Source organism: Chelonia mydas, chromosome 9 (genome assembly GCF_015237465.2).
Source record: "Chelonia mydas isolate rCheMyd1 chromosome 9, rCheMyd1.pri.v2, whole genome shotgun sequence".
In the NCBI taxonomy this organism is placed as follows: domain Eukaryota; kingdom Metazoa; phylum Chordata; order Testudines; family Cheloniidae; genus Chelonia; species Chelonia mydas.
The window spans coordinates 89,677,529-89,690,994 of record NC_057855.1 but is presented as its reverse complement, the minus strand read 5'-3'; the positions used below and the strand labels follow the sequence as shown (position 1 = coordinate 89,690,994).

Sequence of the window (13,466 nt, the reverse complement as noted above, 5' to 3'; positions counted from 1 at the left end):
ATGTCATTGGTGCCTACATGTACCATGACCACCGGCTCCTCCCCAGCACTACACATAAGTCTATCTAGATGCCTAGAGAGATCCGCAACCTTCGTACCAGGCAGGCAAATCACCATACGGTTCTCCCGGTCATCACAACCCCAGCTAGCTATGTTTCTAATGATCAAATCTCCCATTACTAACACCTGCCTTTTCCTAACAACTGGAGTTCCCTCCCCCAGAGAGGTAACCTCAGTGCGAGAGGATACCCCAACATCATCTGGAAGGAGGGTCCCAACTATGGGAAGGAGACCTGAATGAACAGCTTGCTACCTGTAATGGGCCCTTATGGCGGAACTTTCAGAAGTGCCCTTCAAGTGACTTGTGCTCCTGAGGGCTTCCCCTTATACAAAATTTGTACCGTTTAACTATAGCGGTTCAGTATGAGATATGCATCCATGCTAGGGGTTGTACTGGAATAACTATTGGCAAAAAAAATCAAACACCTAATTGACACAGTTATGCTGACACCACATGTCGACCAGGCCTAAGTCACTTAGACATAGTGCCCTTAATGAATACTAGAGGCAATGAAAACATTCAGCCAAGATTATAACAGTTTAGAAATACAGTCTAGTGGTTAAAGTATAGGACTCAAAGTGAAGAGACCCTAGGAACACACTGCATTTTAGCTATTATGCTGATCTCAAGGATAGAGAAAGTGAAAAACTAGACTGACACAGAAGTCAGAGAGACAGTTTTACCTGGTTCATTCTAGGCAAATCCTTAATATTTTCTTCTTTTTTAAGAAGTTCATCTTGCCATTGCTTCAGATAGACCTGAATATCAATCTTCTCTTTACCTGCTTGAGAGAAAAGAATATTTCAGAACTAATGGATCTCTGACACATTCCACTTGGGAACATCTTCTGCTAAGAAGTCACGTGTCCTGGAACATTTGGCTTATATTTTCTTTTGGACATGAGCATCATATATTAAAGGAAAGAAATATAACCAGTGCACAAGTTTCCTATACAGAACTATGAAAACACATGGGCTGAGATTTAGGCCAAGGTTTAGGTGAGAAGCAGAGTCGGGGCTAGGGTTTATGTTCAGATCTGACAGCGTCAGTGAGATGTGCCAAAATCTTGTGAGACTAAGACAATGGAAATCTTGTGAATTTCCACAATCTTAAAATGGTACAGATTTCCTGAGGTCAATTTTCCTTGTGAGATTTTGGCTGTTTGCCAGCCAAGCTCAGGATCCAATTGAAGGGGCAGATTTTGGTCTGAGAATTCAAATCCAACTTCTCTCCAAAGCCTTTATGGAGTTCAGGTTAGAAGTACCAGTTTTGGCCCATAAGATGGGCAGTATTTTTGCGAAGAGTCAAGGAGATATGTTTCCTCATGAACTTAAACAATGTCTAGTCTGAAATTACTTGACCACACAATCTGTATCAATCCAGTAATAAATGTTCATGGTTTTTCTAAAACATGAATTAAACCATGGGAAGGGGAAGAGAATCATATGATGTCTCAGCTGGTAATAGATGCAGAGGTTTCTCCTCCAAGTTATCAGTTCAAATCTACACCAGGTCAGACAGAAATGACAAAAAGTCAACAGGTGAACGTTAGTGACCTATGTGAAATGAGCTGGTACCCTCAGTCAAGTTCCTACTCAACAGTCTTAGTCAGACCAAGGATGGAGTGGCATCGAGATGAATATAACCCCTACCTGTGACCTGCCCTGAGTAAGCCCAACAATACAAAGAGATTAGACATTAATGCTATCATGCAGGAGCAGCCATGCAGCAGAGATGCTACATTTCTCTCTCCGAAAGGCGACACCAGGTCACTGAGTGTCTGACTTCGCTGATCGAGATTCTTTACCTTTTTCTGGGCTTCTCTTCAAAGCATCAGCTTCTTGACTATCCACAGGAGAGGAAACTACATTTGAAGAGAAGAAAAAGTATTTGGTGTTTCTTTCACAGATTGAGTTTATACTGTGTTTCCCTTTATCAAAAGTCCCTTCTTCAAGAAGGATATTTAAGACACATGCTTGCTTGTATATTGAACTCAGTTGCGTCAGAGAAGAAGCTATATGGATGCACCGAAGAGTAAGAGTTGCTAACCATACTGCAGAGCTAGCTAGAGACTGCAAAAGGAGCTAGAGTCAGCTGCATAGTCTCCGATTCTCCCCATTTCCTCTCTGCCCCCAGGTGTTCAACACTGGTGGAGGCTGGTGGAATGTTTACTGCAGATATTGTACTGCTGCTGTGGATTTAAACCTCTCACACACAGCTTATGAAGGAGAAAAGGGAAGTCAACTCCGAGGAAGAGAAATGACTGAGTTTCCTAAAGGCAATGTTCTGTATAGATCCCCAGCAATTTGGACTCGCCTCTTTTTGCATGGGACTTCAGAAATGGAGGAGGAGGTTTCTGAAACCTCACAAGATGCCTCAAGAAGATTATGGATTTAGATGTTAAACTCCCTGGGCCAGGGAGTCTTCCTTTGTTTCTGAGTATAACGATAAGCGTACAGTCAGCAGTTAAAGAATAACCTAATAAAGATTAGGCTTCTGGTGTGCTGAGACTACTGCCTATCACGCTGACCAGTATTTTCTCATTGTTCCTTGTGTTTTCCCATCTGTCTGTATCTACCTGCTGTCTCCTGTCTTAAGACTGTAAGCTCCTTGGGTCTTTTTGGTCTGTATGTTTCTACAGCACCCACCTCCATATCCCATGACTGGGGCTCCTAGATGCTATCATAATACAAATAAACACATGAAATAATAATTAAGCACTGCTTATTGTGGTATTCCACAGAATCTAGCCATTAATCGGCTTTCAGCCTGAGGCAACACACAGTGATACAGAAAAAATAACTCTGAGAAGAGAGTAGGTGGATATTTGTTGAGAACTTTTGCACTGCCTTATGAGATATATAAGATCTTCAAGGGTGGGGCTTTTGTAAAAGATTCTTGTCATCGGGGGGTACATATTACATAAGCATTCTTTGGGGCAGGAATTGTGTCTTCATAGGCATTAATACAGCACCTATCACAGCAGGCCCCAGTTCTGATTAGGGCGGCTGAGCTCTACTGCAGTGGAGCTAAGAGAATATCACTAATTCTTTGTGCTAAACCAAGCATGCTGGGGCTTACCATTGAGTTGACTGAAATGAATCAGCTCTTCTTTTGAAAGATCATCACCTTTGGAAGGGCTTAGAGATTCCACTTCAGTAAAAGCTGCAGGAAAAGTTAGTGCAATCAATTGAAAGCGGACATAGTTAGTGGTACCTGGGTCATAAACATACTGGAAAGGGCAACATAGTGACAGCCAAGAAACTTTCTTATTGTTTCTCAGTACTACATGAACTGAAGGAGGGGGTAGGGGAGAGAAAAAAAAAGGAAACAACAGTAAAAAGAAAAGAATATAGAACATTTAGCACACTCTTCAAGTGCTTGGAGATGAAATTCCTCAGTACAAACCCTACTGCTGGACTAAGTTGTACTCAAAACTAATGGCACCAAAATGCTCAGCAAACAGCCATTAGTAAAGGTTTCTGAAAGAACATGGAAACACAAAACATTTTTAATTAATAATAAACAAACCGCACTGATTTAGGCCCTGATACTGTAACAGAATCAGTGCCGGTGGATCCCCACCAGAGTCAGCAGGGCTCCATACAGGTGCAGGCATCCACTCCTCTAGAGATCTGCAAACTTCAATGGGGTCTGCCTGTGCAAACCCATTTGCAGGTTCAGGGCTTAGTACTTTTCAGCTGAGGATTTCAAAGTGCTTTAGAAACATAAGTGAGGAAAACTCACTATCCCCCTGTGAGGTTAAGGGAATTGCCCAAGATCTGGCAGAGCTGGCGAAAGAAACCCAATTACTTGACTCCCAGACTGGTGGTTAAGCTCCCAAAACATCCCGCCTTTCCTCAGAACATTTTCCACATTAAGGCCCAAATTTAGCAAAGCGCATAAGCATGTTCTGAACTTTAAACACGTGCTTTAACCCCACTGAAGTTACGACAATTAATCACGTGCTTAAGTACTTTGCTGAACAGGGTCTTAGGAATGGGGTCTGCAACTCAGTGAAGTTAATGGAAAGACTCCCATCGATTTCTGTAGGCTTTGGATTAGGACAAATGTCTCTAAAAAAAGGTGCATCTTTAGATGGAGACCTCCCTTCCTAGACTTCACCTGGGCTTTATCATTTGGATTAAGTACTGTTTCTAGTCCTAAATCACCTCTGAAATCAAACCAGATTTTGCATGTTTCCATGTCATCTCCGTCCAGTCTTTCAAGGCAAAACACTGACAAGTCAATACAAAGCTAAGATGCAAATTTAGTAGCAAAATCAGTGTTTGAAAATAATGACATGAGGCTTCTGAAGAGTGGCCAGAGTATAACAGAAACTCAGTGACAAGCGCTCTTTGATAGTTCAAACAACATATGGGTAAGTTTGTCCCTGTGAATAAAGCAGAAGTGCTCTAGGAACATACTAGCTCTTTCCTGGTCCAGTGGAATACACCACACCGGGTAAAGCAGGCCCTGGTACTACAGCTGTGGGTCTGCACTGTGCACTTTGTACTAGTGAAACAAGAAGGAACATGCAGGCCTGGAAAATTAAAGAATGAAAAAAGAGTGATGGAAAGAGAGTAGTAGCCAAGAGAAAAACCCTCAAACACTACTACAAACTTACCTGGAGGGATGTGCAGCTTAAAAAGCAGCTTTAGTTTGTCAGTGAAACTTCCATTATACATGACATCTGTTAGCGGAGAAAGGCAAGACATTCCATTCAATTAGTTCAAAGCTTGGAGAAAAAACCCTACTAACATCAACACAGAAACATGACTGAAGTTAGACATGTGAGAGGAGGCTGAAAGAAAGTACTATCCCATGCAGCTGAACTTGGGTTTGTCTATACTGTGACTTGAGTGATGTTTTACAACATGTTAACACATTTTAAACCTCCTCTTAGTAACTAGACAAAGAGTCATGTTTATTTAGCTAGAGAATCCTTCCCAGTAATGGTTAAAATTGGAGGCATGGCAGCCAGAAATGTAGGCAGAGCTGAATGCACAGAACAATGTACTTGCCATATAAGGAAATCACATCACACAGTGCTGATGTTGTCTTTTTTATCTTTTTTTGTTAAATATTTATTCCTACACAACAGCATTCTAGAATATCAGATGCAAAAAAAAAATTTTATGCAACATTAAGGTTGCATTTAATTCACAGCTAAATTAATAAAAAGTCAGTAAAAATTATGTTAACTTGGCTGGGTTGCATGTACTGTCTGTGTGATGATACATAGCATGGAAAGTATTTTTCATCAGTCAGACAGGTTGTGCAATATGGACAAGATAATTTTCGAAACGTGAACTTCTGAACTTCCTAGTTTTCGGGAATTTCATAATTAAAGTTGCATTAATATAGACCAAGCATGGAAAATTTCAGCCCAATATTTCAGAAAAATTACTAGCATGTGAAGTTAGAGGCTAACAGAAACTGCTTTGCCCACTTTATATATAGATGGCACAGCCAGAGCATGCGCTAATCATGTTAAACCATTGTCAACCAGCGTACGCAACTCCCACATCTGAAGTTATAAATATACTCTGTAAGCCAGGTGGCTCAATTTAGTCCATAGTTGGGCCTGATCCTGAGGATACTGAGCGCTCTCAGTTCCAATGGTTAACAAAGGGAATTGAGGGAACCCAGCACCTCTCTGGATCAAGCCCCTTGTCAATACAGTGTATGTATTCGATATTCTCATACCAAGTGCACAGACAAATTCTTTGAAGTTTATAAGGCAATCGGAGTTTTCGTCCAGCAATCTGAATGTCCACAGTGCAAGAGAGTCCCTATTTGCACAATGTGCCCATGGACTCAAGAGGTGATAGAGGACCCTGAACTGCTGGCAGTCGATCCGATACTGGTCCAGATATGGCAGACTGGGGTCATGGTGTCTCAGGACTGGGCTATTTGCACTCCAGTAACAAGACAGAAAATGCTCCTTCTACAAAGAAAAGGCAAAGAGTTAAACCAGGAGAAAGGAAAATTCTGCTTGGGGAAAAAAAATTTGAATTTATTTCCAGTGTTATTTGAAGATGACATTGTAAAGTGTATATATTAAATCTTCTTTTTCATTGGGTTGGATCTGTGACGTTTCCTTATTAGACCTGACCCTAAATACAGACATTCTGCAAATGGGGGCATTAAAGAAAAACAGTACGTTACCTTGAATAATTCATAAAGCTCTTCCAGGTCACTAGGACTGAATTTTACATCCTGGGACACAACACGCAGCTAAAATAAATTAAAATAAAAAAATTAAATGGTGACTTTCCCCCTCTTTGCTCTACAGTCTTATTCCAATGCTCTCCAAGATTTTAGCTCACATTTAAGAGGTTGTTTGAATTTTCCTACAGATTTTTTGCAGCTTACAATTAATTAGGGAATGAGTACAGAATCTCGACTGGAAATAAGTCAAGGACCACATATTAACCCAAAGAGGAGAGAATAAACTCAAATCACATTGCACGTGGGTGTTGATCTTACACTATAGAAACCATAAGCCAACTCTTATATACCAGATTATTTATACTAATGCAATATATGGCTTCATTCATAAGGGACAAATGGCACTTTAAGTCCATGCAAACAAAGAGTTTATTTTTCATTACAGAGAATTAGGAATTCAAGTACACAACTCCTTAATGTCAAGGACAGCTGCAAGACCAGCATCCGCATTCACAATATGTTAACCATACAAAATAAATACAACAGTTATTGTCTCAGTGCTCACAATAGGTTAGTGCAGCATTTACAGTGACCACTTACTATACAAAGAGATATTAGTCCGGTCTTAATGTTATTTACTAGAGGTCAGCCACTGAAGAAATAAGCAAGCAAAGGAAACCAACTGCATTTAATTTCAGAAAGGGGAACTATGCAAAAATTAGGAGGTTAGTTAAATAGAAATTAAAAGATACAGTGACCAGAGTGAAATCCCTGCAAGCTGCACGGACACTTTTCAAAGACACCATAATCGAGGCTCAACTTAACTGTATACCCCAAATTAAAAAACACAGTAAAAGAACTAAAAAAGAGCACCGTTGCTTAACAACCATGTAAAAGAAGCAGTGAGAGATGAAAAGGCATCTTTTAAAAAGTGGAAGTCTAATGCTAGTGAGGTAAATAGAAAGGAGCAGGAACACTGCCAAATTAAGTGTAAAAATGTAATAAGAAAAGCAAAAAAGGATTTTGAAGAACAGCTAGCCAAAAACTCAAAAGGTAATAACAAAATGTTTTTTAAGTACATCAGAAGCAGGAAGCCTGCTAAGCAACCAGTGGGGCCCCTGGACGATCGAGATACAAAAGGAGCACTTAAAGACGATAAAGTCATTGCGGAGAAACTAAATGAATTCTTTGCTTCAGTCTTCACGGCTGAGGATGTTAGGGAGATTCCCAAACCTGAGCCGTCTTTTGTAGGTGACAAATCTGAGGAATTGTCACAGATTGAAGTGTCACAAGAGGGGGTTTGGGGAATTAATTGAGAAACTTAACAGTAACAAGTCACCGGGATCAAAGGGCATTCACTCAAGAGTTCTGAAAGAACTCAAATGTGAAATTGCGGAACTATTAACTATGGTTTGTAACCTGTCCTTTAAATCAGCTACTGTACCCAATGACTGGAAGATAGCTAATGTAACACCAATATTTAAAAAGGGCTCTAGAGGTGATTCCAGCAATTACAGACCGGGAAGTCTAACATCAGCACCGGGCAGATTAGTTGAAACAATAGTAAAGAATAAAATGGTCAGACACATAGAAGAACATAAATTGTTGGGCAAAAGTCAACATGGTTTCTGTAAAGGGAAATCATGTCCTACTGATCTATTAGAGTTCTCCGAAGGGGTCAACAAACATGTGGACAAGGGGGATAGTGGACTTAGATTTCCAGAAAGCCTTTGACAAGGTCCCTCACCAAAGGCTCTTACGTAAATTAAGTTGTTGTGGGATAAGTGGGAAGATCCTTTCATGGATTGAGAACTGGTTAAAAGACAGTTAAAAGACAAAGGGTAGGAATAAATGGTAAATGTTCAGAATGGAGAGGGGTAACTAGTGGTGTTCCCCAAGGGTCAGCCCTAGGACCAATCCTATTCAACCTATTCATAAATGATCTGCAGAAAGGGGTAAACAGTGAGGTGGCAAAGTTTGCAGATGATACTAAACTGCTCAAGATAGTTAAGACCAAAGCAGACTGTGAAGAACTTCAAAAAGATCTCAAAATATGAAGTGATTGGGCAACAAAATGGCAAATGAAATTTAATGTGGATGAATGTAAAGTAATGCACATTGGAAAAAATAACCCCAACTATACATACAATAGGATGGGGGCTAATTTAGCTACAACTAATCAGGAAAAAGATCTTGGAGTCATCGTGGATAGTTCTTTGAAGACATCCACACATTGTGCAGCAGCAGTCAAAAAAGCAAACGGGATGTTAGGAATCATTAAAAAAGGGATAGAGAATAAGTCGGAGAATATCTTATTGCCCTTATATAAATCCATGGTATGCCCACATCTTGAATACTGCGTACAGATGTGGTCCCCTCATCTCAAAAAAGATATACTGGCATTAGAAAAGGTTCAGAGAAGGGCAACTAAAATGATTAGGGGTTTAAAACGGATCCCATATGAGGAGAGATTAAAGAGGCTAGGACTTTTCATCTTGGAAAAGAGGAGACTAAGGGGGGATATGATAGAGGTATATAAAATCATGAGTGGGGTGGAGAAAGTGAATAAGTAAAAGTTATTTACTTGTTCCCATAATATAAGAACTAGGGGCCACCAAATGAAATTAATGGGCAGCAGGTTTAAAATAAATAAAAGGAAGTTCTTCTTCACTCAGCACACATTCAACCTGTGGAACTCCTTGCCTGAGGAGTTGTGAAGGCTAGGAGTATAACAGGGTTTAAAAGAGAACTGGATAAATTCATGGAGGTTAAGTCCATTAGTGGCTATTAGCCAGGATGGGTAAGGAATGGTGTCCCTAGCCTCTGTCTGTCAGAGGGTGGAGATGGATGGCAGGAGAGAGATCATTGATCATTACCTGTTAGGTTCACTCCCTCTGGGGCACCTGGTATTGGCCACTGTCGGTAGACAGGATACTGGGCTGGATGGACCTTTGGTCTGACCCAGTATGGCCATTCTTATGTTCTTATATAAGTACACATCTTAAAAAGTGATCCTTTTTATATTGCAATACAGTTATCCCCTCACTGGTGTTTCATTGGTGGTTTATTGGTTATTAGTACTTTTCTCCATTTCTTCTTTGCAAAACAGAATGTACAATTAAATTAAGTTATTAATTGATTATTACTTTAGTGTTCAGCGTTTCATTGTGTCACTAAAGGCTTTTTACACTACCTTATGTTTTTAAGGGAAGTGCACTAACAATTTAACAGCAGCACACAGAAATACAGGTCAGCCCGTTCTGATCAGTGCAGAGAATCACAGAATGTAGTGCAGAGTCCTTGGAAGCCTACGGTGTTACCAATAACTAGAGCAGCAGCTCACATTGTGATTTTCAGATTCATAACATCTTGGACCAAAACCCCCATTTACTACAAACACCTATCAGAGAGGGATTTCAGCCTTCAAGGAGTTATTCACTCATCCGTGGATATTCTAGGTCATATTCATTCGCTTGCATTTTCCAAAGGGGAGGAAGTCCATCCGAGGAAAGGCAACAAATGCTACTGCACATGGTTCACAGCTTCTGTCCTTTCAGTTCACTTACCACATTCTGTTTTGTAGTAACTTCTAGGGTCTGGATCACATACAGCCTGTTCCTGCAGCGCATGCTCTCAACATCCTCATATCGAATATCACCATATTTCTAGGGAAAAAAACCCAAACTCTGTGAAATTGAATTTCAGCTACTTCCAGCCACAGAGCCACTTATATACGTGGATATTTTTGCTTTTCCCGCCACTAAAAATAGCAGTAGGACCAGCCATATTGATACAAACCAAGCCTGTGCTCTGGAAACTCACTGATGAATAAAGGTATATCTACACAACAACTAGCCACATGCGGCTGGCCCATGCCAGCTGACTGGGCTCGCGAGGCTCGGGCTGTGGAATTGTTTCGTTGCTGTGTAGGCTTCCAGGCTTGGGCTGAAGTCTGGTCTCTAGGGCCCTGGGAGGGTCCCAGCACTTGGTCTCCAGCCCAGGTCCGGAAGTCTACACAGCAGTGACACAACACTGCAGCCTGGGCCCCATGAGCCCACGCTGGCTGGCACTGGCCGCTGCAGGTTTTGCTTTGCTGTGTAGACGTACTCTAAGAGACGGAGGGCAGGACTGTCCTTTTCTCTACACACCAGCACAGGGGATTAAGGGGGTGTAAGGTGCCCCCTTACCCACCTTGCAAGGGGTGGGTCCTTGCATGTGTGGGGAGGGGGAGGAAGAAGTCATCTCTGATGGAGTGTTACACCCCTCCCACATAAGTGAGGAGGCAGGGGTGGATAACGAGCAATCCTCCACATGCTGGCCAGCATGGTTGAACTGATGACGGAAAACCAGTAGCAGATTACGTCCTTCCTGGAGCAAAAGGGGAATCAGGGAGGGAATTTCAACTCAGTCACAACAAGGTCCCTGGTCTGTTCCTCTAGCAGGGCTGCTATTCAATGCCCTTCATTAGGGGTAGATTGTATATTTACAATCTAATCCTGAATAGATGCAATACATTAAGAACTACAGACTCTTCCATGTACAAACTAAAAATTGCTCCTTTAGGATTTAGCCTGAAAAGGAACGAATCTGGGAGTCCAAGCCATAAAAGGACACAAACAAAACATGGCTCTCACACAGCATTTTTCATCTTCAGACATAGCCTCGCTCATCTTCACAACACCCAGGAGAGGCAATAACCACCGAGGCATATTTTCTAGCCCCTTACTCAGAGTTAGTCATTAGAACTGGCTGTAGTATGACAATTCCCTTTTGCAGCATCTTTCAAGATTTCGAAATTTGTGTTCGTTCCACTTTGGAACAAAACCACAAACTTCTGTGGAAACAATATTGTGTTGAAATAGGCTCTTTCATCAGGAGTGTGGGAGGGGAGACCCTCACCCTCTGCAGCCTGCTGGTTAGGACATTGGACCATGCTGTGGGAGACTCCAGTTCAAGTCCTTATTCTGCTGGATTGGGAGTGATCTGGAATACAAAACTCAGCCCTGAATAAGGTAAAGCAGGGAGTAGAAACCTGGGTCTCCCGGTCTCCTACATCCCAGGCTGGTACCCTAATCACTAGACTATAGCAAGCCTCAGTCTCTCTTTCTGGTCCTTCTTGGCAAAAACTTCACTGGAACACTTTTGTGAAGCAGCATATTTTGATGAAATTTCATTTTGTCAAAAGCATTGCACTTATCTCTACTAGTGATCCTTTACCCAGCGAGTATTCCCACTTGCTCATAGAGCGCAGCGCCATAGAAGTCAGACAGGCAGTCAGGCCTGTAACAATTTGCACCTCTGGTGCTGTCCTTCCAAGGATCTCGAAAATGCTTTACAAACATTAATAAATGTTACCTCTGCTCACCTGAGAAAGTTGAAACTAGACCGATATCTCCATTTCTCAGGAAGGGAAAACTAAAGCACAGATACATTATGCGATTAGTTCAAGAGTCAGAAATAGAAGTAGAATCCTAGCTCCTAGCCCTGTCTTCAGACCACAAACCCATGCCTCTCTTCCTAACAGGAATCGAAAGACTCTGAATTTTATTCTAGCCTTCTCCACAAATTATACCATGAGCAGCTAGCTCCACGTCCAAGCTAGTGCATTTCTTCAGAAGCTGCTCTTCAGCACAAAACACTCCACCTTGTTCTCCAATACCCTCATTAAAAATAATATGCTCTAGGCCTTTCACTGGCACAATAACCAGAACTGGAGTCAGAAAGGGTGTCTCAGATCCATGGAAAGAAACAGGGAAAGAGAGAATGTGGATTACTCTTTTCTCTCGTACAGCCTTTCACCCTAGATGGGCTCAGCAGAAATTGAAAACAAAAAAAGTGCTTCAAAGCAGAGATTACAACTTAGTTCCAAATCATCCCAAGGAAGGAAATGCCTCATACAAAATCTGTGCTAGCAAGAAGAGAAAACAGAAGCTAAGTCAATTTCCTTCCCAATCCAGAGAGCCACAGACCAGCAGAAGTTGAAGAAACCAAACCTCATACAGGAAGGGGGAAGAGGAAGTGGTAAAAACCTAAATAGCAGATCATGGTCAATTCTGATTTGGGTATTTCCTCCCCACCAATGTCTATTTCACTGCTGGTCCAAAATACAGAGCATAGGTAACTCCTTAAATTGGCAGCTGAGAGCAGAATGTCAATTTCCACCACCTCTTGCAAGCCACAGAGATCAGAGTCTTGCATTTGTGAGTTTCTGCCTCTGCCAATTTGCCATTTGACACAAATAATGACTTGGGGGATGCTAGCCCAACTGACTGCTTTGCCTGCCATGTGCCTAGAGGACTCCACTCCCCAGGACTGCCAGCCCAGTACATTTCAAGTACAATAAAAAGAAGTACCATAGCCTAGGAAATGAGATTGGACAAAGCTCAGGGGACAGTCCAGCACTGAGAGGGACTGGACTAGTGATCTGAGTGGTCTGCTGTTTCTCCAGCTTCTATGATTCTGTAACTACTTCAGCTGATGCAAAACCACAATTTTTAAAAAGGGCAAACAAGAAAATGCAAATACATGACACAAAACATAATACACAAAAGAATACACACTTCGTTTGACTCTCTGATCAGGTCAGTTATGTCCACTTTTGGGTGGTAACTCTTTGTATTGTTCAGGTTTGAAGCCTGCTGCACAGCTTGAGGCAACGGACTGTCCTTGTTAGTGACGCTGTCGAAAAATCTGCACAAAAGTGACACAGACATAACGTTAGTGAGATCCAACTGTCAAAGCGAAGTGAAACCGACAACATCTCTGAGTCTAAAGCTGGGGAAGAAAAGAGTGGATGGAGAGGGAGCACTTGAAAGAGAACATCTGTCTGGGGGCAAGCAAAGACTGGGTTATTTATGTGGGAAAGGAGGACTAAGATTATGGTGAATTGGGACCCTAGTGAGTCTTATTTAACCCACAGGCCTCTGCTAAATTGGGTCCTGATCTGCATGCATTCATAATTTACACATATCCTCAATAAACATTCATGGACAAGGGTAACCATAATCTACAGAGAAACAACTCCATAGAGCAATCATTTCCTATTTGCTGCAAATTACCGTGAACCCCTTTAAAATGTATTGGACTGCTGCAGGCTGGAGAAATTGTGCAAAAAAAGACCCGTTACAGCTAGGCAAAATTTTAGAAGCTGCAGTTCAAAACAAGTTTACAATGTTTGTTGTTTATCTTTAAATGACGGTTAAACCAGCATAACAGCAGAGTTTGGTTCCAGT

At 41.6% G+C, this 13,466-nt stretch overlaps 1 protein-coding gene across 6 annotated transcripts in view; it reads right to left on the bottom strand.

The window, feature by feature from the left end:
* TBC1D8B (TBC1 domain family member 8B) overlaps nucleotides 1-13,466 on the bottom strand; it is a 67,953-nt gene that overhangs the window by 9,734 nt on the left and 44,753 nt on the right. For 4 of the 6 annotated variants that reach the window (XR_006283596.1, XM_037909751.2, XM_043521955.1 and 1 more), the window contains 8 exons: nucleotides 12,795-12,924; nucleotides 9,801-9,899; nucleotides 6,232-6,300; nucleotides 5,770-6,010; nucleotides 4,688-4,753; nucleotides 3,142-3,225; nucleotides 1,868-1,924; nucleotides 744-844 (listed from right to left, as the gene is read on the bottom strand). Coding sequence is in view for 4 of the 6 variants with exons in the window: in XM_037909751.2 (XP_037765679.1) it covers nucleotides 744-844; nucleotides 1,868-1,924; nucleotides 3,142-3,225; nucleotides 4,688-4,753; nucleotides 5,770-6,010; nucleotides 6,232-6,300; nucleotides 9,801-9,899; nucleotides 12,795-12,924 (847 nt within the window). In the remaining 2 variants the exon portion in view is untranslated. The remainder of the gene's footprint in view (nucleotides 1-743; nucleotides 845-1,867; nucleotides 1,925-3,141; nucleotides 3,226-4,687; nucleotides 4,754-5,769; nucleotides 6,011-6,231; nucleotides 6,301-9,800; nucleotides 9,900-12,794; nucleotides 12,925-13,466) is intronic. The other 2 variants (XR_006283597.1, XM_037909752.2) reach the window with 1 other exon arrangement.